Genomic DNA, 20,179 nt, shown 5'->3' on the forward strand with positions numbered 1-20,179 from the left:
GTCTTCGAGCTTTGTACATGTACATGCCATTTGTTAGTTCTGTCTTGGGTCTGGTGCCTGGGAAGAAAAACTGTTGATACCTCGTTGCATGATCTGCGGCGTGCGATTGAGTGCATTGGGGCTCTCTTGGACATTTATTTATATTGACGTTAAACAATGTTGGATTTTGGATAGAAGTATGTATCATGAATGATAGATGATCAGGCGATTCTATCCAGAGATAATGAGTGACGCCATGGAATTATTGTGTTCATCTAGATTTCGAGCATCTGCATGCCTTCTAAGAATTCGAGCACCATCTTAGACCATATCTCTGAGAATCTGGCCTCATTCCATTGTATCAGAATTTCATACATATCCTCCAAGTCGTGGGTGACCGCGAGCCGTGGAAGGTTGATCGTATGCTGTCTGGTCACACGGGAGTGTGGTGGAGCAACAGCGGAAACAGCGTAATCGACATCAACAACTCTCGAGCTTCCCCCGTATTTCCTCACCTCTTGAATGCACTACCACAGACATATTCCAGACTTCTCACATATTTATTTCGAAACTCTTTTGAAAATTTAACACCATCCAAAGTCCAACGCTGAGGACACTGCGCGCTTTTCTGGCAATGGTGTAGTACCACTCTGAGCGCAACCAGCGTCCAACTCCGACCTCTACAAACGACCGCCTCTATGCGGGCGGTGCTGCCAGGGAGACCCCCAGCGAAGCTCCAATCTTTCAGCACGGCGCTGTGGGATGGTCTCCGCGTTGTGGTAAGCACATTCCATCCACAAGCTCCTGGAAGATGGGCGCAATACTTGAGTACAGAGCCCGCTAACTCCGGCCCTTTGCGCGTTGTTACGTAGGTGTACATCTCCGGGAATGCGCTGGTTATCCTCGGCGGTCCGCATACGCTCCTCCAGACCATCTACGTGGACGATACCAAGACCCTTGAAGCTGTGACGATCGATGAGGCATCGGGCCGGATCGCGGTATGCGGGGGGCCAGATGTCTTCATCTACCAACCGTACGGCATCAAACACGAAACGTTAAAGGTCAGTGGTTCTGGACGGTGTACTCTGGAGCTACGTGACTGGGTTCTTCGGATGTCGCTGATGTATCCCACATACAGTGGTCCCTCCTACATACCTTTCGCAGCGGAGATGATGATGAAACAATCCGCACCTTGTGCTGGGGCTCCTCCGACGAGCTGCTCCTGGGCAATTCACACCTTAGACTCTGGTTTCTGAACGACGTGCCGCGGATTGTATGGAAGCGGAAGCTTGCCAACCCGGTAAAATTCGCGCAGTTTTCGCCCGATTCGACCCTCGTGGTAACAACAGGACACTACGACCGCATGGTCAAGGTCTGGCGAAGGCTCTCCTTTGGCGCGGACGATGTGCGGTTCGAGGTCTCGTACCTTCCACACCCGGCCATTGTGACTGGGATGCACTGGCGCAAGCTGTATCACCGTGAGCAGTCAATGGAGAATGTATTCTATACACTTTGCGCGGATAACAAGATCAGGGTATGGGCAACAATAGATCATCATGGTCCCCCGGCCCTCCAGTTGTGGACGGAAATCGACATGGGTGTCTCTGTACAGCCAAGAGAGACTACGGATGAGAGGGAGCAGACTCGTCGGTACGGCTTCATTGTCGACAGCCGGGACTTCTGCATTGCTACGGAACGGGCGGTACAGCGAAGCGCTGGGGACAAAGAGAACCATGCGCTGGAACATATAATTGAAGTCGCGAACAAAAATCCGGAGATTTGCGTTGTGCTGGATGGGCAAGGTCACATGTCTGCTTGGGCTTTGGAGGATGTAGGCTCTAAAGTCAAATCGAATATGAACGTCTTCAACATCCTGCATGTGGAAGGCTTGGATTTCTCGTTCATCCCCGGGCTTCCTGCTGAGGAAGATTATGCTCAGCTCTGTGCGTTTCAGAGCACACCATCGGCAGACTCGCTGTCTATCCTTGTTCATCATTTTGACGGCAGAATTGAATGGTTTGACTCGCAAGTTGATGTTTTATTCGACCCGATGGCGCGCAAGAATCGCATAGCCCTCAAGGCGTCTTGGACCGGACACACGGACCCGATCAAAAAGATTGTCCGTAATGCAGCTGGTGATACGCTTGTGTCTCGTACCAACGAGAACAAAGCCACGATCTGGAAGCAAAAATGGCGACATGGCCGATCAATACTAGTCCGCAAGAGTTGGCTCTATTCGGACGAGCACATCCATCGCAGCTGCGTGATCGAAAGCGGCGACTTCTTGGTCAATCTTCATCATTACGGTATCTCTGTCTGGGATATCCGATCATTCCATGCTCAGCAGGTTGCCTTCTCCGTATTTGAACTCTCAAGCAAACCACTGTGCGTCCTTCCGATACCCACGGCAGATAGGAACGGCAACGTTGTCTATATCGCAACAATAGGCGCCGATATGAATGGCATAGCATGGGAAATTCGGTTGCCAACTGCATCCCACCAGACAAATGGTGATACTGAATCAACTCAGTGCTCCCTACGAAAGTTTTGTACTTTCAATTTAGGACTTGACGAGGACATGTCATACATATTGCCTGTTGACCCTGCGGGCCCTCAGACAACCGTCTCCGGTTTTTTCGACCTCTTCTCTCCAGACATTGCACTGTCATATACGAGTCACGGTGTCCTCCATACTTGGACGGCCAAGGTTGATCAGCAGAATAGCCAAGTGGAATTCTTGCTGACTTCGACTGTGAATACGGGTATTGAAAACCCAACTCTTGCCAGCGGCAGTTCTACTAGGAAAGCAGCCCTGGTGGATCAAGACCGAACCCACCTGACGATCTGGGATACAAACGGTGCACAGCTGGAGTTCGAGGAGCATTTCGCGCAGCACGACGTGATTCGCGATCTCGATTGGACATCCACACCAGATAAACAGTCAGTACTGGCGGTCGGCTTCCCCCACAAAGTTATTCTGTTATCTCAGTTGCGCTATGACTACCTCGACGCTGGTCCGTCCTGGACGCAGGTCAGGGAGATTTGGATCCGGGATTTGACACCCCATCCCATTGGAGACTCTTGCTGGCTCAGCAATGGCCACCTCGGGATTGGTGCTGGAAATCAGCTTTTCGTATACGATAACGAGATTGCGACCAGCGATCGTTTGGTCTCGCAACTTCGAATTCCTTCTCGGGGTTTTTCTTCAGTTGATTTATTTGAGGTTGTCGGCCGCCTGAACGGTCCGCTACCCGTCTTTCATCCACAGTTCCTTGCGCAGTGCATTCTGAGCGGAAAGACTAATCTGGTGCATACGATTTTGACAACTCTTTACCGCAAGCTGAAATTCTACACCGAAGGCGATGATATCGATGGATTTTTGGAAATGCCTCTCGAGAATTTCTATGAGGAACACGATGTAAGTAGTGGTATGCGGACTATATGGAGGCCAAGCTGACATGAGCAGATCTCACAACAAGCGTCCTCGAAACAACTTCAAGCCTCGTTCGCTGACCTTGACCTGGATGAATCTTCCACTGTCATCGATGAAACCACGGCCACGGCACTGAATGAGAATCTGTCTCGGTTCGCACTACCGCAGCTCTCCAGCCATGAACAATTTCGCCTCGCCGATACGGTCGAGTGCGTGGCGACAGTCGAGAAGCACCGAAGGTCAATGGATGATAACGCCGCTCGCTATCTTTTGTTCTTCCGGCAGCATATGCTAAGGAGGAGTCAGGGAGTTGCGAACAAAGATACAGTGTCTTGGCGAGAGATTGTTTGGGCTTACCATAGTGATAGCCAGGATATCCTTTCTGATCTCGTGTCCAAACAGTTTGGTGGCAAATTGCAATGGACGTCTGCGAGAGAGAGCGGTATTTTTATGTGGCTCGCCGATACCTATGCTATAGTAAGCATGCCTGTGCCCTCATAAAACATCGCGTGAAAGATTCAATCTGCTGACATTGAACAGCGAGCACAATTGGAAGTTGTCGCACGGAATGAATATACCAAGACGGAGGAAAAGAACCCTCTCGACTGCTCCTTACTCTACATAGCACTACGGAAAAAGAACATCCTCCAGGGTCTCTGGCGAATGGCGACCTGGCATCGGGAACAAGCTGCTACCCAACGTTTACTGGCGAATAACTTCCAAGAAGAGCGATGGAAGACTGCAGCTCTGAAAAATGCTTATGCTTTACTTGGGAAACGGAGGTTTGGTGAGTCTTTTGTGTACAATCCAATTATCTAGATCGACTCTAACATTCTGTTCTAGAATATGCGGCAGCCTTCTTTCTTCTTGCCGACCATTTACGCGATGCCGCCAATGTCTGCTTGAACCAGGTTGGTGATCTGCAGCTTGCCATCGCGATCACGCGTGCCTACGAAGGCGACAGTGGACCAGTCCTAAGGGAGATTTTGGAAGAAAGAGTTTTGCCAGAAGCAACGTCCGACGGAAACAGATGGATGGCATCGTGGGCCTTTTGGATGCTGGGCCGCCGCGACATGGCTGTGCGCTCTCTGATTGTGAGTACTTTTCTATTATACCTGGTTCCAAGGTGCTAACAAATGGGCCATTGCAGTCGCCAATCGAGACACTGATCCCTTCTACACCTTTATCACCTGGGAGCCCCGGCTCAATCTCGCTTCAAGCGAGATCATATCTATCGAATGACCCTGCGTTGGTCGTGTTGTACAAGCAACTTCGGGAGAAGACTTTGCAGACATTGAAAGGGGCCTCCCAAGTATCGGCGCGAGCCGAATGGGATTTTATCACTCGTAATGCTCGATTGTATGATCGAATGGGTTGCGATCTTCTGGCTCTCGACCTGGTACGCCATTGGGAGTTCCTGAGCGTACCTCTTCCCAAGACAATCAAAGACGTCTCGGCCAGATTGCAGGAGAACGGTGTCGACTACCGGAAGATGCTGCGACGAAGAAGCAGTCTTGTGGTAGCGGATTTGCCGACCAAGACTGAGCTTGCACAGCAGGAGACAGAGCCATCCACCGAGCCAAAGAAACCTCAACCCCCGCCTACGATGTTCCACGAGCCGGATGCCAACTCTCTGCTTGACAGCTTTGGGTTTTGAGCGCTTGCGGTTTTCTACCTGTCCATTTTAGCGAGGAGGCGTCCCTGGTGTATGTATATATGGCGTTTGTTTGTGTCAACTACTTTTACCCGCGCGCAGATTGAGCAACATTTGGACTGGCCTCCAATTTGCCTGTATAATATGGTTCGATACGGGCTTCTTTCTTGATACCAAGTCAATGAGGACGTGAATTCGTGAATTTCAAGATGTAAATCACACACATAACCCTCTGCCTCTCAGCTTCCCCAACAAACAGGTTATGCAATCAGAATAAATCCAGGCCCATTCATCAACACTTTGCAGCACTTATGACCGGTTCCGCAAAACCCTTCGCAGCAGGTTCCCACGACCACCGTAACCCGCAATCGTCTGATTCGCAGAAGGAGCCGTCTGGTTCGCCACCGCCATCGTCTTGTTAGCAAGCAGGTGCAACCCATCGTGATGCACCGGTCTCCGCGACGGCACCGGCTGCTCCTGACTATCACTCTCACTCTCCTCCTCGTCGTTGTCCTCCACACACTCCATCTTCACCCAGACCTGGTTATACGAGATGAAGTTCCGCGCCTTGCACGCGCTGAGTCCGACGCCCCGACGCACCTCCTCCTCGATCAGCGGCTGGTCCACGCACCCCGGCACCTCATGCACGGCAATGGTGCATTTGGTCCCGGGCTCGGCGAGCTCTGCGGCGATGGAGAGGTGCGTTACTTCCGGGGCGTAGGAGAGCGGGACGAAGACGCTGGCGCAGGTATCCGGGTAGATGTTCACGGCGGAAATGTATTCCTCGTGTAGCTTGTGGCCGTCGAAGGGGTAGGATGGGGTGGACGGGCACCGGGGGTAGAATTGGGCCCAGAGGCGGGCGGTTGTCAGGGCCGAGACGAGTGGTGTATGTGTGAGGAGGGGAAGAAGGGCGAGGAACTGGGTGATGTTAGATTTGTTGGACGTGGATAGATGGCTGGATGAACGGCGTCTTACGCTTGTGGGATGCATGGTTGTGGATGTTTGGGTGGTTGTTGTATAGAGGCGTGTGTATGTATGTCTTTTGCGGCCTGCGCTGGGTTGGGGCTATTGATCGTGGACTTTCTCGTTGAGTATGGCTATGATTATGAGCAGTTGTCTACAGCGACGAATACCGTATCCGCTTTATATGCCCCATCTCATCACCTCGACACTACTCAATTACACCTGTTATTTCATTTATTCGGATGGCTGGCTGAAGCATTCATGCTTGACATTCGACACCTCCATCAAACCTTGAACGTGTTTGAAACACCTTCCGCATATTTCCTCACAATTAAAGAAGTCCTTCAGGTCGAGCATTCCAGAGTACGTACACCAGTATCAAGTGCATGCCAAGCTCATGGTGGCAGACGGCAAGTCGGCAAGTGGCTTGAGGGCTGGCATTCCATTCCTGGTCTTGAAGGATGCGATGTAAGCATGGGTTGTTATGCAAGCAATGGATACTGGAATCACGGCGAGCTCTAGCCGAGAGGAATAGATCGACATATTGAATTCGTACTTTACTTTGAGAAGATTCAGGTATTGCGGCGGTTTGGCGTTCAGGGTTCGAGTTGTAGCGGGTTTCGATCACTTCAAGGAAGCGCTTTGGACCAGGAGCGAGGTCTTTCCGTCGGAATAATGAAGCTTTACATTAGCTGCTGAACAGCAATGGCCATGGGAAACTACGAGCCGCTGATATAGACTATTCGAAAAGTGATTATCATTAAGGTCTTCAATAACACGAATGAAGAGGAAGAATTCCGTCAGAATTATAGAATACATGCAACATCTGTGCAGCGTTATCTTCGCAGCCCTTTGGACCTATATCCTCCCTGAAAATCACATGTCCTTCACAGAATACCCGGGATGATGCCAAGGGGACCCGCAGCGGGTTGAGGTGCTGCCTGCGCAGGGGCAGGGGCAGCCGGCTGAGATGCAACAGGCTTGGGTGCAACTGGCTGAGCTACCTCCTCCTCCTTCTTCTTGGCAGTCTTCGGTTCTCCTTCGTCCTCACAATCCAGCTGGATCCCCAACCATTTCACATCATTATCGAAGTAGTCCTCGTGGACACAGCGATCCTGCACATCCAACTTGTCCCCATGGAAGGGAACGAAATACCGAGGGGAGCCATCGCAGTGGTCATTGTCGTAAACCTTGATACCCCTACAGTAGGAAGCGGTATCAGAGCCGATCAGCTTCGCATGGAAGGCAAAGAACAGCTCGTCGTGGTTGAGCGCGACTCTTTCACAAGTATACGGACTGGCGACCACGGGCGAGGGTTGGTGCACCTGACCCTGTTCGTCTGGGAAGCCATTCTTGCACTCGTCCAGCGAGCTGAGAGAGACCATAGCAGAACCTGCCGAACGGGCAACGACGGCTGCGGGGGCCAAGGCCACGGCAAAAAGCTGTCAGGATGCGAGCGATCAGATTGACTCCTTGACATTATCACCTCGATAGACAAACCAGCGGAGTCTTACCTGAGAGAAATGCATTTTGAGGTCTTTACAGCGGATCTTCTTGACTGTCACGTTGGAGACACGGGGTGTCTGTCCTTGACGATTTTCTTCAGTAGCCTCTTCAATGGCGAAATCTGAGGAGAATGGAATTTGCAAAAAGGCACTTGCGGACGATCCATCGCGTATTTATGTGCGCCGCATGAGAAGATTCCTTAAACGCGTTACAGCGTGCCAATCATCTCCATTATCCTGCAAGAATCATCCTTGTCTCAACCAGGATGCGTAGTGTCCTCCTGTGGAATGTAGGAGTCTGATGAGCTTGTATAAACAACACTACTACAGAGCGATAGACTAAAATATCCAAATAATGAGTGTTGAATGTGGAATGTATTGTATCTGGTTCATGAAGGGCGATGGAAGAGACGAGGCCGGGTGGGAACGCGATCATCCCTAGGAGCATCCCATCGTAGTTAGTCCTTGGAAACTGCACCTGTTAATCATTGCCAACAGCTCTCTCCCCTATAACCTCAGGTTGTCCTGGGGAAGCTGTTGCAGCTCCTCTGCAAGGGGCCATATCCATCCATGCAGCTGGGACCAATGGCTGGCCGTGCTGCTAAGTCAGGGGAGAAAAGTGTTCCCTTGATGAATTTCAAGCCCCATGTTGACGCCTGAGAATGCACCTGGGGAGATTCCAGGCATACCAAGGGCTCACACAGGAGTCATCGCTTGTTTTCCCAAAGCTTGAACCCGAGTGTCCCATGAGTATCCCCGAAAGCGCGTACGTTTCTCAACATTTCTCCAAGATTCTTGTTCAACGACAAGTCCAGCGATCTCTTGATAGTCGTTTGAGTGGTTCTGCGTATTGAGTCGCTCTGAAGTTTTGCTGATGTGTCTTCATGTGGTAAGGAAGGCGGACAAATTCATGCCTCATGTGCAGCACCACAAGATATGTTGCACAGCTTTTGTCTCGTGTCTTCCCCTCCAGGCGGGTTGTCAATCCTGTATCATCTCTCAGAAGTATTTCTCATTCTTGTGGTTGATCGTACTGACACCCTTGGACATGATGCAGTGATGCAAAAGTGATCAATCAAGTCTGGGAATAAGCATGTAGTAGTAGGGAAAACTAGCCAATCCGAAACTGAAAAGCCTCCATCATTAGCGATTAGGATACTGCTTCGCGAAAAAGCCTCCTCTCGGATCAGATTTAGCTAAATGATCAGCGCTGTTGCGGATGTTATTCCTGACGTCAGCTGAGTCCACAGGCATATTCCGCGCAGCACATCCTGTCCGCCTGAGGAATACCATGACCGTTGCCCAAATTAATGGCTGCTGCCTTGATCTGTAGACTTGTTTCAGCTCTGGGTGTTGGATGCTTTCGTTGTCATCTTATTCGATGACAAGTATAGTGCAGCCACCCATTTGTATACTTGACAACTGGATCAGAAGACTTCCATCTTTCTGACTGCATTCTGCAAGGGTATCCCATAGTAAACTGAGGAGTTAAGATCAAGGCACAGACGCGTATGCTCAGTGATTGTACGAGATCACGGACATTCGGAACGGGACCTCTCGCCGACAGTGAATGGTCTGACCGCGACGAGATGATGAAGTACATCGAGCTTCCCCCAGGGAACCCATGCCAAGCGCCTACTATCTTGGCAGTTGGGCTGATCTTTGTGCTCTGTGGTCTGATACGATGCGACTCATGCATCGACCTGGCCAGGCTTGATGTCAACCATTCAGGTCTCGTGCCATGCATAGGAAATCTCGCTTGCCGATAATCTCCGCGCGAGAGGAGACTCTGATGTCAGCTTGATGAATGTCCGAATCGGAGCTGAAGTGACAAAACTGAGGCTCAAGAAGCCATGTATAAAGCGGAGGTGCTCGCTCGTACCCTCAATGTGACAATAATTATAAGGACAGATCTCTGCCCGGGCTTCACGTGATCATCATGTCGGACCCATCTGCATCCTATACTGATGTGTAAGTCTCATGCTACCTTCCTCCCTTTCTAGATGCTCACCTTAAGCTAGGCTGATTATCGGCGCGGGGCCATCCGGCCTGATGGCGGCCTACTGGATGGCACGCTGTGGCGTCAAGGCTCGGATCATCGATAAGCGCGGCACGAAAGTATTCACCGGCCAAGCTGATGGGCTGAGGCCCAGGACGCTTGAGCTGTTTGACAGCATGGGCTTTGTGCACCGCGTCCTTCATGAGGCTTGTGAAGCATCAGAATTCGCATTCTGGGTCAGTTCGGGTTCCTTGGCTCGGATAACATCACGAATCTCTTGAGGAGGTTGACTGACACAGTCACAAATAGGGACCAGACGAGACTGGCAAACTCAAGCGACAAGACCGGAATCCAATTAACGATATTTCATGCTCGCCCTATGGCAATGCCCTTTTAAACCAAGGGAGAATTGAGCGTTTCATGCTGGATGCCATCAAAGAACATTCTGATCTCGAGGTCGAAAGAGGCGTCATTGCCGATTCTCTAAATTATGATAGTAATCTCGAGAAGAATGACGACGAGTATCCCATTACGGTTACTCTGAGGACCCTCAGCGAGGAAGAGGCGAATCCATCTGTGGCGTATGGAGGTGCCGAAGGTGTCCGAAATGGCTTGTTCCGGAGTAACACAACACCGGATGACTGGGATGATCTTATCAAGAAGAGCAAAGAAAGACCAGGAAATATCGAGACTGTGAAAGCCAAGTATCTCATCGGGTGCGATGGGGCACACAGTTGGACCAGAAAGCAGTTGGGAATACCCTTTGAAGGGTCTACAACCGAGCACATATGGTAATTGTTCATCCTCATCCAGCGTGCGAAATCAGCTGACTCTTTGTTGTAGGGGCGTTGTTGATATGATTCCCATCACGGATTTCCGTCAGTCCATGACCTTGCTCCAAACAGTGAAATCATAGCTGACTTCTCTATAGCTGATATCCGGTGCGTGAGCACTGTGGCAAGTGAATACGGCACCATGCTGGTCATTCCCAGGGAGAAGCAGCTTGTTCGCCTATACCTCCCACTGCACGATGTCAATAACACATCATCATCTTTCGACAGGTCGTCTGTTACATTGGAAATGATTCGTGAGAAAGCCAAGAAGATGTTTGGCTCCTTCAGCTTCGACTTCAAGGTGTGCGACTGGTGGACAGTCTATCAGGTATGATCATTCCCGAGAGACTGAGTATGCAGGTTTGAATAATCTAAGCGTTGACGATAATAGATTGGCCAACGGCTTGCGCCGACTTTCAGTAAAGGCCGCATCCATCTAGCCGGGGATGCCATCCACACCCATTCTCCCAAGGCAGGCCTAGGCATGAACATGAGTATGCAAGACGGATTCAACCTTGGTTGGAAACTTGCGCTTGTCGCAAAAGGAGTCGCTCGCAGTTGTATCCTCGATACCTACGAGCTAGAGCGAAAGAAGACCGCCCAGATGCTCATCGATCTCGATCGTCGTCTGCAGCCATTGTTCACGAAGCAGCAAGAGAATGGCCCCGGAGCAATATCACCTGACGAAACGCTGGTGAAGGTAATGGAACTGACCATGTCTTTCGCCAACGGATACATCTGTTATTACGGAGCCAGCCCCTTAGTTCACAAATCGAGTGAAGATTTTAGTGCGAGTCTGATCCCGGGAGAGAGGTTCTTACCGGCCAAGGTTCGCAATCAGGTAGACGGCCGGGCCTGGTGGACAACACGGCTGTTTGAGAGCGACGGGAGGTTCCGTATCGTGCTTCTGGCAGGAGACATGCGTCACGACGAGCAGAGACACCGAGTTTCTACCTTCAGTGCGTACTTGGCTTCATCAGGTTCGGTCCTTCGACGCTTCACGCCCAAGGGGGAGCAAAACAACAGTATCATCGATGTTGTCACCATTCATAGCAATCCGCTGGAAGCATTGGAGTTTTTCGAATTTCCCGAGATGCTGAGACCATATGATGAGCAGAAGGGCTGGGCCTATGACCAAATTTGGAGTGACAGTGAGTGCGCCTGGGATAGACACTGTCAAGGGAAAGCATACGACGCCTGGGGTGTCGATAGGATGCGAGGAGCTCTCGTTATCCTGAGGCCGGATCAACATGTTGGTTGGGTTGGAAACATTGAGGATGTCAAGGAGTTGGCCGGATACTTTGAGGGAGTCCTCCATCAACCCAACGACGTCGCGAAGACCGCAAACCATGTGCAGAAATAGCTCCTTTAGTCCTTTGATAGTAGAATTGAAGCAGCATTCCAAGGTACCAATGAGAATGTAAAAGAATGAACGACTCAATGCACTTCCAGAGGATGTCTGTGAGGATCTCGCCAGCAATTTCTCCTGGATGGTGGCCTAAGCGCAATAGTATCGTGTTGACTGAAACAACCACCCAAATCTGTTGCCGAGTTGTTCTCTAACCATGAGATAAATTGGACGCAAACAGCAAATTTGCCATTATTGCTTAGTTCAGAACTGTTGGAAACTGTCTTGCCGAAGCGTTATCAGACCCACTAGCTGACTGTCACTTGCAGGGCGTGGTAGTCCGTGGACAAAGCGAAGATATATAATGCGGGGATGCAGTGAGAAATGGGTAAGCCTTCAAACCTCCAAAGCCCAACGAACGTACCTGTATATCGGATTCATCTAGCATTGCTGGATAGAAGATTTTTTCCCAAGACGAAAATGACTCTCATCCCATCTCCTACACATCATCATATTGTTTTCCTCCAGGCAGATTACTGCCCGTTGCCAGAATTTCACTTCCCGCCCGGTCATACATTCTCTACAACGGTCTACCAGCAGACCTCAGTCTCAGAGCTGCATTCACGAGTTCGTGATGCCTCTATTGTTGTGTTCTCCTATATTCCCTTTGATGCGCATACCCTTTCACCAGAAATCACGCCGCACCTCAAACTCATTGCTGTTGCGGCGGTGGGGACCGACTGCATTGACTTAGAAACATGCAGGAGAAGAGGCATCATCGTGAGCAGATCCGTCGGTGCAAATGTGGATGCAGTGTCCGAGCATGCGATCGGGCTGTATTTCGCTGCACGACGAAGATTACTCGACATGCACACGCTGACGAGAGAGGGCGAGTGGCACCGGAAGGGAACTGTCATGTTTCAAGTCCTCGACAAGGACGGTCAGCCACCTCTTAGTTGTCAAGAAGAAGTAGCTGGTATTGTTGGAAATGGGATCGTTGGTGAGTTAGGATCTGTGGACTGTTTTTATCGTCCAGAGCAAGCTGTGCCCAAACAGTCGATTGAGAGCTGACAGAAACTCCTAGGTCAAAAGATCGCCCAGCTTGCACGTAATTTGGGAATGAAGGTGCTCATCTCTGCGCGGAAAGACCCTACAGACTCGTCGAGCATGGTGAATGATGACGAGCGAGTTCCATTCGATTCCGTCATCAAACAAAGCACAGTCATTTTCGTGGCAGTGCCTTTGAGCAACTCAACGCGGAACCTCATATCAACTCCAGAGATGAGGGCAATGTCACCGCATGCTATCTTAGTTAACGTGTCTCGTGGAGGTATCGTTGACGAAGAGGCACTACTCGACGCTTTGAAAGAGAATTACATCGCGGGTGCGGCAACAGATGTCTTTCGAGAGGAGCCTGCTGCTCCACATAACTCTCCTCTACTAGCAGAAGAAACAAAAAGCCTCAACTTAATCGTCACCCCTCATCTAGCATGGCTGTCGAGGAAGACCTTGGCCAACTATTCTCAGATGGTGAAGAAGGCGATTGAGGGATGGAGCGCTGGGCAGCCCTGCAACGTTGTGGCTTGAGTATGAAACGAAGCTCGGTCTCTGACGGTCAATAGAAATAGCCTAGCGTTTGAATCTCATAGACTAGTGATGGAATTACGATTGTAGGATAGACAATTGATGATTCTTCAGAAAACAGCCTGAGTTTTGTGTCATCCAGAATTGACATCACTGTTGCTTATCAATCACTTATCTTATCGGCTGAGTCACGCCTCACTTGTAGCTCCGACTTTCTGTCAATCTTCCTCAAATAATCTCTTATTCTTCAACCTTCGGTAGCCATCTTGTGGGGTACTTCCCTTGGAGTCTGTCGAAGGTATCTTTAGCCATAGCTCTCAGAGATGCATTGTGGGCAGCTAAATCGATGAATTACCAATCCATCACCATGGCGGACAATGCCACAAACAATGGCCGCCGCTCGGCAGATGGTTTATTGGCATCACGGCCATCAGACGATAACGGGGAGCGAAGAGCTGACGATGGGGATCCTCATTTCGGAACAATGCTGGCAACGGAGGGTTCATCGCGAACGTCCCCCCAGAGCTTCACGCCTCGGTCACTCTTTGTCGGAATCGTCATTGGTGCCTTGATAACCTTCTCCAACACCTACTTCGGCTTACAGACAGGCTGGATCAGCACGATGGCGATGCCATCGGCGCTTATCGGCTTTTCAGTCTTCAAGGTCTTCTCGAAATATCTCTCGTACCCGTTTACGCCGATCGAAAATGTCCTCATTCAAACGGTAGCAGGAGCCGTGGGAACAATGCCTTTGGGATGTGGTTTTGTGGGGGTCATTCCCGCACTGGAATTTCTCATCCGAGATGGGGAAGATGGACCTTCTGGTGACGGTGGTGTGGGTGAAGGAGGGCCGCTAAAGCTCAATTTCTGGAAGCTGGTCCTCTGGAGCTTGGGAGTATGTCTCTTTGGCGTTGTTTTTGCCGTGCCATTGAGAAAGGAGGTGATAGTAAGGGAGAAACTGAGATTCCCTAGTGGAACGGCTTCAGCGCTCATGCTGAAAGTCCTACATGGAAGTGGATCCAGTAGCGAGAAAGCAAAGACCGCAGTGGGTTCCGCCTCTATTCACCGTCAAGAGGAAGGCGAAGCAGTTGCATTGGCGTCTGAACGAGGAGAGACAGGCACCCTTCTACAAAAGGATGCTAGCGAGTGCCACTCAGCCGATAAGCGGGATTGGAGATCAAAGATGCGCTTACTAGTTGGTGCTTTCGTGGTGTCTGGTGTTTATGTAAGACATCTTATCACTTCCTACATCGAAAAAGTCCAGTGATAACTGACTGTCGTAGACGCTCTTCTCTTACTTTGTCCCTCAAGTTCGCGATGTACCCATTCTCGGTCTCACCCTGGCGCAGAATTGGCTGTGGACTCTCAATCCTTCCCCCGCATATATCGGTCAAGGTATTATCATGGGACCATCCACTTGCATGCACATGCTCCTCGGTGCTATATTGGGCTGGGGCATCCTCTCCCCGCTTGCAAAGGCTCGTGGCTGGGCACCTGGCCCCGTGGACAGCTGGGAAGACGGGAGTAAAGCCTGGATTGTGTGGGTGTCTCTGGCCATCATGCTGGCCGATTCACTTGTCAGTCTCGGCTGGCTTGTGGTGAAACCTCTCATCACTCACGCTCCAAAACTGAAAGCGAAACTCTTGTCCAGCCGGGTTGGGCAGTGGATTCTCTCTAAAGGATCGAGCAACATGGCTCGACATGAATATGTCAGATACTCTACCCTAAGTCCTATCTCGGAAGAGTCATCTACAGCAGCCTACTCCGCCCGATTTGCCGCAAGGCACGAAGAACCTGAAGAAGAAGATGCTCCACCGTCCCAACTCATCTCTACTCGGACCGTGATGATTTTGCTCCCTCTGACCTTGATTTTGAATGTGGTCTGCATGCACATTGTATTTGGCGACGTGATGTCGCCTATGCTCTCCAGCCTCGCCACACTGCTGGCCGTCCTGCTGTCGATTATGGGCGTTCGTGCACTAGGCGAGACAGATCTCAATCCCGTCTCCGGGATCAGTAAACTAACCCAGCTCCTTTTCTCTCTGGCGACACCCGCCTCCCACTTCTCCCGACGAACCGCACTAATCACCAATCTCCTTGCCGGCGCAGTTTCTGAGTCCGGCGCTCTCCAGGCTGGCGACATGATGCAAGACCTGAAAACGGGCCACCTGCTCGGCGCCAGCCCGAAGGCTCAATTTTACGGCCAAATGATCGGTAGCCTCGTCGGCGCCGTGCTCTCCACCGCCGTGTACAAAATGTACGTAAGCGTCTACGAGGTCCCCGGCCCCATGTTCCAGACCCCGACCGCCTACGTTTGGATCTTCACCGCCCGTCTCGTCACAGGCCAAGGCCTACCCCCAATGGCCTGGCAGGCCTCCCTAACCGCAGGCATTGTCTTCGTCGGCATAACCATCCTGCGCATCTTCGGCGCTTCGCCGCTGGCGAACGGCGGCCGCCGCGACGCCACCGCACCCTGGAGAGCATGGATCCCCGGCGGCATCGCCGTGGCCGTGGGCATCTTCAATGTCCCCTCCTTTACGCTTGCGAGAGCGATCGGCGGCCTGATTGCCTGGTGGTGGTCCCGCAAACACCCCGCCAATTCTAGCCCCGAGCGGCCTTCTACGCCCCAGGCTCCAGTGGTATCGGGAACACCGCAGATCCTAGAAAGTACAACACCCGCAGGCGGGAAACCAGCCGAACAGATTGCCAGGGAGGCAGACGCCGCGTCCTCGTCCTTGGTAGTCCTGGCGTCTGGTCTGATCCTCGGTGAAGGGATTATCAGCATTGTCAATCTTCTGCTCGCGAGCGCGAGCGTTCCGCACCTCTAGAATCTGCGTACGATTCATGTATAATGTATAAATAGATACAGACGATTATTGGATTACGCCGGGACAGACAAAGTTATAAACTACCTATTGGTTATTGGTGACTCAAAATGATATCGCCAATGCACGGGTGTCGGTGCGTAGTACTTGATTTTGGCTCTATCTACCACTCTCTCCACAAGTATTTACGGACTGTACATGAAACGACGAGTGATGAAGCACACTTAACACAGACAGAATTATTGTTGCACCATGTTGCTTCCTTTCTCTGCTCATCTTCCATGGGCAAGAAGGCAGAAGGGAGAAAGAAATGGCTGGGGGAATAATAATAAAAAAAAAAGAGATTGTATGGGGGTAAATGATTAGGGACCATATATGAATCCTATAATCGACCTCCCTGGAGAAAAGAAAAAGCTAACTCAAAAGAAATGGGTATTCCCGTTAATCAAGACATGGGCACCGCTGGTCCACAGAAGACAAGATCCAGTTGTAGAAGACAGGGCAGTGCCAGCATCATAGAAGAAGACATATAGAAGAGAGAAAAAAAAGAGAAGAAGAGTGTAAGCACGAGACATGGTTCAATGAAGCAAAAAGGCGAGAGATAAAAAAGTGACATTGGAAACATATTGCACAAAGGGTCAGGGGGAAAATCCTTTCGTCCCAGACGCAAGTGATACTCATACCCAGGCTCGTTCCGTCCAGCGGACATGACAATCAAGTGTGCCCCCCTCATATCAATCAAATGCATTTTGCAGTGTCTTCTCTGTTCTCCATATGAACGGTCATAAGCCTATTTACTTCACGCGAAATCGTCTGAGATGGTGTGTGGCGGCGGAACTAGCGGCGGAGTAGGAATCGCCGGCAGGGCACCTGATGGGGGTGGCATCGTGGGTCCTGCTAGAGGGCTCGGACCAGGTGATCCTCCTGATCGGGAGATTGGTCCCATCGCCCCACTGGCGCTGTTGCTACGTTTCCGCTGGTTCGCCGCTGGCATTTCGGGTCTCCGTAACCCGGGAGGTCCATAGGGGCCGGGACTCATGGACCTGGGTGGCATTGGCCGACCTCCAGGGCCCGGAGAGAAGGATCGCGGACCGGGTGGAAACTGAGCTGGCGACATAGAGCGCTGTGGGTATGGGCGTGGTGGTGGAGGGCCGCCATGCGGAGGGCGAGCTGGTGACATTGGACGAGATGGCGATTGTGGGCGGAGATCTTGAGGATAGAAGCGAGGGGGCGGCGGTCCCATGGGCCCAAGACCAGGAGGTCCAGGGGGTCCAGGGGGTCCGCGAGGGCCATTCGGTCCCATCATGGTCGGTGGGGGCCCGCGAGAACCAGGACCAGGACCGGGACCGGCACCAGGTCCTGGTGGCGGACGGGCTCGCGGCTTCACGGGACGGGCAGAAAGGCAAGAGCGTGGAGCCACACCCTGCTGCGAGCGATCAAGTCTGGCGCAAAGGGCCCAGCCATCGTCATACTCATGCAAGAGTCGAATAAGTTGACCGGCGTGGAGCTCCAACTCATCCTCCATTGATGGCTTGAAATCCATCTGGACACGATGGACATTGGATGGCATCGGGGCTGGGCCAGCTCCACCGGGTCCGAAAGCTGGAACAGCAGCAACTGCACCGGCAGAGGTAAGAGATGCCACATCCGCATCGGTAGCACCGACTGGGCTTTGAGTGGAACCTTCAGGAACTGACGATGCTTGTGAGGATAAGCTCTCTGGGAGGTTCGGCAGGTCTTTGGCGTCCAAGGATTTGGCAACGATAGCGGCGGCGGCACCAATAGCAGCAGAACCAGCCACGACAGCACCGGTAGTAGCGGCTGAATCCACAGCAGATTCTACGACATGCTCACTTGGCGCTTGCGCAATGGTAATCTGGGGGATTTGCGGACCAGAGGCGATGGAAGGACTGATGGGACCCGCTGGTGCAATAGGTGAAGGTGCTTCGGCCTGATTACCGAATGGATTGACAGGATCACTGAAAGGATCGGATTGACTCACACTCGATTGGGGAGTATGCGGAGGCGAAGGATTGCCGGTAAGATTGCGCGATCCAGCTGCGGCGACGGCGAGAGTAGCACCGGCACCGGCACCGGCACCAGCACCAGCACCGGCGTTTGCAGCGGAAAGCCCGGCCATGCCACTGCTGGTTGGAGTCAAATCGGGAGCAAACTGAGTGATGGGGCGAACATTGAGTTGGGGAGGCTCCGACGGGGTCATGGGTTCGTGTTTCGGTGGTGGACCTGGCGGAGGCATGTTTGCAGCGGCAAATGACTTCTCGTTCGTGGCTTCCGCCTCAGCCATTTGTCTCCCTTGCTTCCTCTTGCGCATGAAGAAGAAGATGAAGCCTGCGATCAATCCGATACCCAGAATGACTCCGATGGCGATTCCCGCCTTCGCGCCACCTGTGAGCCCAGAATCCGAACCTGAAGAAATTGGACTGGCGGACGCGGAAGCTGAATGACCCGAAGAGGACGATCCCCGAGTGGTAGAGCTGTCATCCAGACCCGGAATGGCCAACGATGAAGTCGAGTCCGATGTGGCAGTGGAGAAGGTGGTTGGAGTGGTTTTTGCATTCTTGTCAGTGGTGATCTCGTGCGTGGCTTTGGTGGCACGATCAGTCGTTTTGGACTCAGTTTCCTTGGTCGTCGGTTCGGTCTCCTTGGTGACACTGGCTTGTGTCTTCACGGTGGGCTTGGTCTTTGGGTCCGCAGTCGTTGTCGCTTCCTCCTCTGTAGTTTCCGAAGGTCGCGTATGTGCAACAGGAGCGCCAACACCCTGAGTTTGCTGTGTTGCTGGATCCGAGCCTGTCACATAGCCGCCGATAGGGCCGTCGAAGGTGGCAGGCGCCGTGACATAGATGATCGTCACCACATGACCCTGGGGTTCACGTTTCTCGAGGTCGCGTTCTTCGACGTTTCGTTGCTCGAGAACGACATTATGATCATGATGTGCATGCGCGTGCACCATGATTGCGGTGTGGTTAGAGTGAGCGATTGTTGTTGACCGATGTTTCGTAGTCAGTTGGTAGAGATGACGATTGAAGCAAGGGACGTATGATTGTTGGTTCACCCTGGTTTCAGAGATGATAAGATGTGATATTGTTCTGGTAAGATGGACCTCACTAAGATCGCTGATAGTAGGGAGCGGATGGGGGGATCTTGCTCGTTAAAAACAGAGATCGAACCACGTTAAAACCAGAGAGGTCTGTCTAGACTTCACTTCAGTCCAGGCCTGATGGAACAGACCGCGTTTCGAAGCGAAGGAGCGCAAGCGCGTCGAGGAATGTGGGAGGCAAAAGAATGGACGGGCTGGACTGGAGTGCTATGGAGGGGCTGGAGAGGACAAGCCGCTCGATAAAAGAAAGGACGACGAGCTTCCAGGCCGCGAAAGATGATCAAATCAAAAGAATGACAGACCAAGACGTGAGAAAACCCCCACGAAATGGAAGAAGAAGAACGAAAGGATGGGACGATGGAAGAGGAGAAGAAGGTTGAGAGAAGGAGAAAGGGTTTCTGGGGAGAAATCACAGGAAGCGAAGTAAGACCTGGAGGTGGGAGTGACTAGGTACTCTGTAAGTGTAGAGGCTGGATACCTCGGTCGTAGTAGCGCTGTACTCAGTAGTTCCTTCGTCGCTGGTACTAACTATTATTATGATTTATGATCCTCCACTTAGGAGGGATTTACGAGACCGTCACTTCCATGTCACTATTATTCTTATTCCTCCTAATCACTAGGGATGGGATCATTGAGGCTGTAGTTCTCTCGCTCTCTGTAGGTACTAGGTAGGTACCTATAGTTAGTGTACTGGAGTCTGGTCAAGTGTAACTGTACTCCGTAAATCATTTACCGTAAACGGGTCGAAAAGTAAACGAAATGAGATCAGAACTCCAAGGAGGGGGACTGGCCAATCAAAAACACCCAAGAGATGATTTGGGTCTGACCACGCTAACCGACTGGGGTGAAGATCTCTGTCTCTGACCCACTATCGGCAGGCACTAGAAAGTGGTGATTGGCCATCCGTGATTACGGTGCCTGGTTTTATGACAGTATTG

General features: G+C 51.6%; 7 protein-coding genes across 7 annotated transcripts, besides 2 other annotated features; 4 read left to right on the forward strand and 3 right to left on the reverse strand.

The window, feature by feature from the left end:
• Window positions 1-677: 677 nt before the first annotated feature.
• ACLA_021750 (WD repeat protein) lies at window positions 678-5,069 on the forward strand (the record flags this gene model as incomplete). Its single annotated transcript, XM_001268886.1, has 7 exons — window positions 678-758; window positions 852-1,040; window positions 1,118-3,397; window positions 3,446-3,889; window positions 3,953-4,199; window positions 4,256-4,506; window positions 4,563-5,069. 7 exons carry the CDS (start codon window positions 678-680, stop codon window positions 5,067-5,069), a joined length of 3,999 nt encoding a protein of 1,332 aa, XP_001268887.1.
• A 306-nt stretch (window positions 5,070-5,375) lies between these two features.
• On the reverse strand, window positions 5,376-6,056 carry ACLA_021760 (uncharacterized protein; the record flags this gene model as incomplete). Its single annotated transcript, XM_001268887.1, has 1 exon — window positions 5,376-6,056. The coding sequence occupies one exon, from the start codon at window positions 6,054-6,056 to the stop codon at window positions 5,376-5,378; it is 681 nt and encodes a 226-aa protein (XP_001268888.1).
• Window positions 6,057-6,916: 860 nt separating this feature from the next.
• ccpA lies at window positions 6,917-7,558 on the reverse strand (the record flags this gene model as incomplete). Its single annotated transcript, XM_001268888.1, has 2 exons — window positions 6,917-7,471; window positions 7,544-7,558. 2 exons carry the CDS (start codon window positions 7,556-7,558, stop codon window positions 6,917-6,919), a joined length of 570 nt encoding a protein of 189 aa, XP_001268889.1.
• A 1,915-nt stretch (window positions 7,559-9,473) lies between these two features.
• On the forward strand, window positions 9,474-11,729 carry ACLA_021780 (putative phenol 2-monooxygenase; the record flags this gene model as incomplete). The annotated part of the gene is made up of 6 exons (XM_001268889.1): window positions 9,474-9,505; window positions 9,556-9,769; window positions 9,843-10,324; window positions 10,377-10,411; window positions 10,465-10,694; window positions 10,758-11,729. 6 exons carry the CDS (start codon window positions 9,474-9,476, stop codon window positions 11,727-11,729), a joined length of 1,965 nt encoding a protein of 654 aa, XP_001268890.1.
• A 465-nt stretch (window positions 11,730-12,194) lies between these two features.
• Window positions 12,195-13,301, forward strand: ACLA_021790 (D-isomer specific 2-hydroxyacid dehydrogenase family protein; the record flags this gene model as incomplete). The annotated part of the gene is made up of 2 exons (XM_001268890.1): window positions 12,195-12,714; window positions 12,799-13,301. 2 exons carry the CDS (start codon window positions 12,195-12,197, stop codon window positions 13,299-13,301), a joined length of 1,023 nt encoding a protein of 340 aa, XP_001268891.1.
• A 364-nt stretch (window positions 13,302-13,665) lies between these two features.
• On the forward strand, window positions 13,666-16,126 carry ACLA_021800 (OPT family oligopeptide transporter; the record flags this gene model as incomplete). Its single annotated transcript, XM_001268891.1, has 2 exons — window positions 13,666-14,523; window positions 14,582-16,126. 2 exons carry the CDS (start codon window positions 13,666-13,668, stop codon window positions 16,124-16,126), a joined length of 2,403 nt encoding a protein of 800 aa, XP_001268892.1.
• Window positions 16,127-16,922: 796 nt separating this feature from the next.
• Window positions 16,923-19,094, reverse strand: ACLA_021810 (SH3 domain protein; the record flags this gene model as incomplete). Its single annotated transcript, XM_001268892.1, has 1 exon — window positions 16,923-19,094. The coding sequence occupies one exon, from the start codon at window positions 19,092-19,094 to the stop codon at window positions 16,923-16,925; it is 2,172 nt and encodes a 723-aa protein (XP_001268893.1).
• Window positions 17,881-17,959: a microsatellite.
• Window positions 18,202-18,238: a microsatellite.
• Window positions 19,095-20,179: the final 1,085 nt, after the last annotated feature.

This window comes from Aspergillus clavatus, genomic scaffold (genome assembly GCF_000002715.2).
Source record: "Aspergillus clavatus NRRL 1 1099423829805 genomic scaffold, whole genome shotgun sequence".
Lineage (NCBI taxonomy): Eukaryota > Fungi > Ascomycota > Eurotiomycetes > Eurotiales > Aspergillaceae > Aspergillus > Aspergillus clavatus.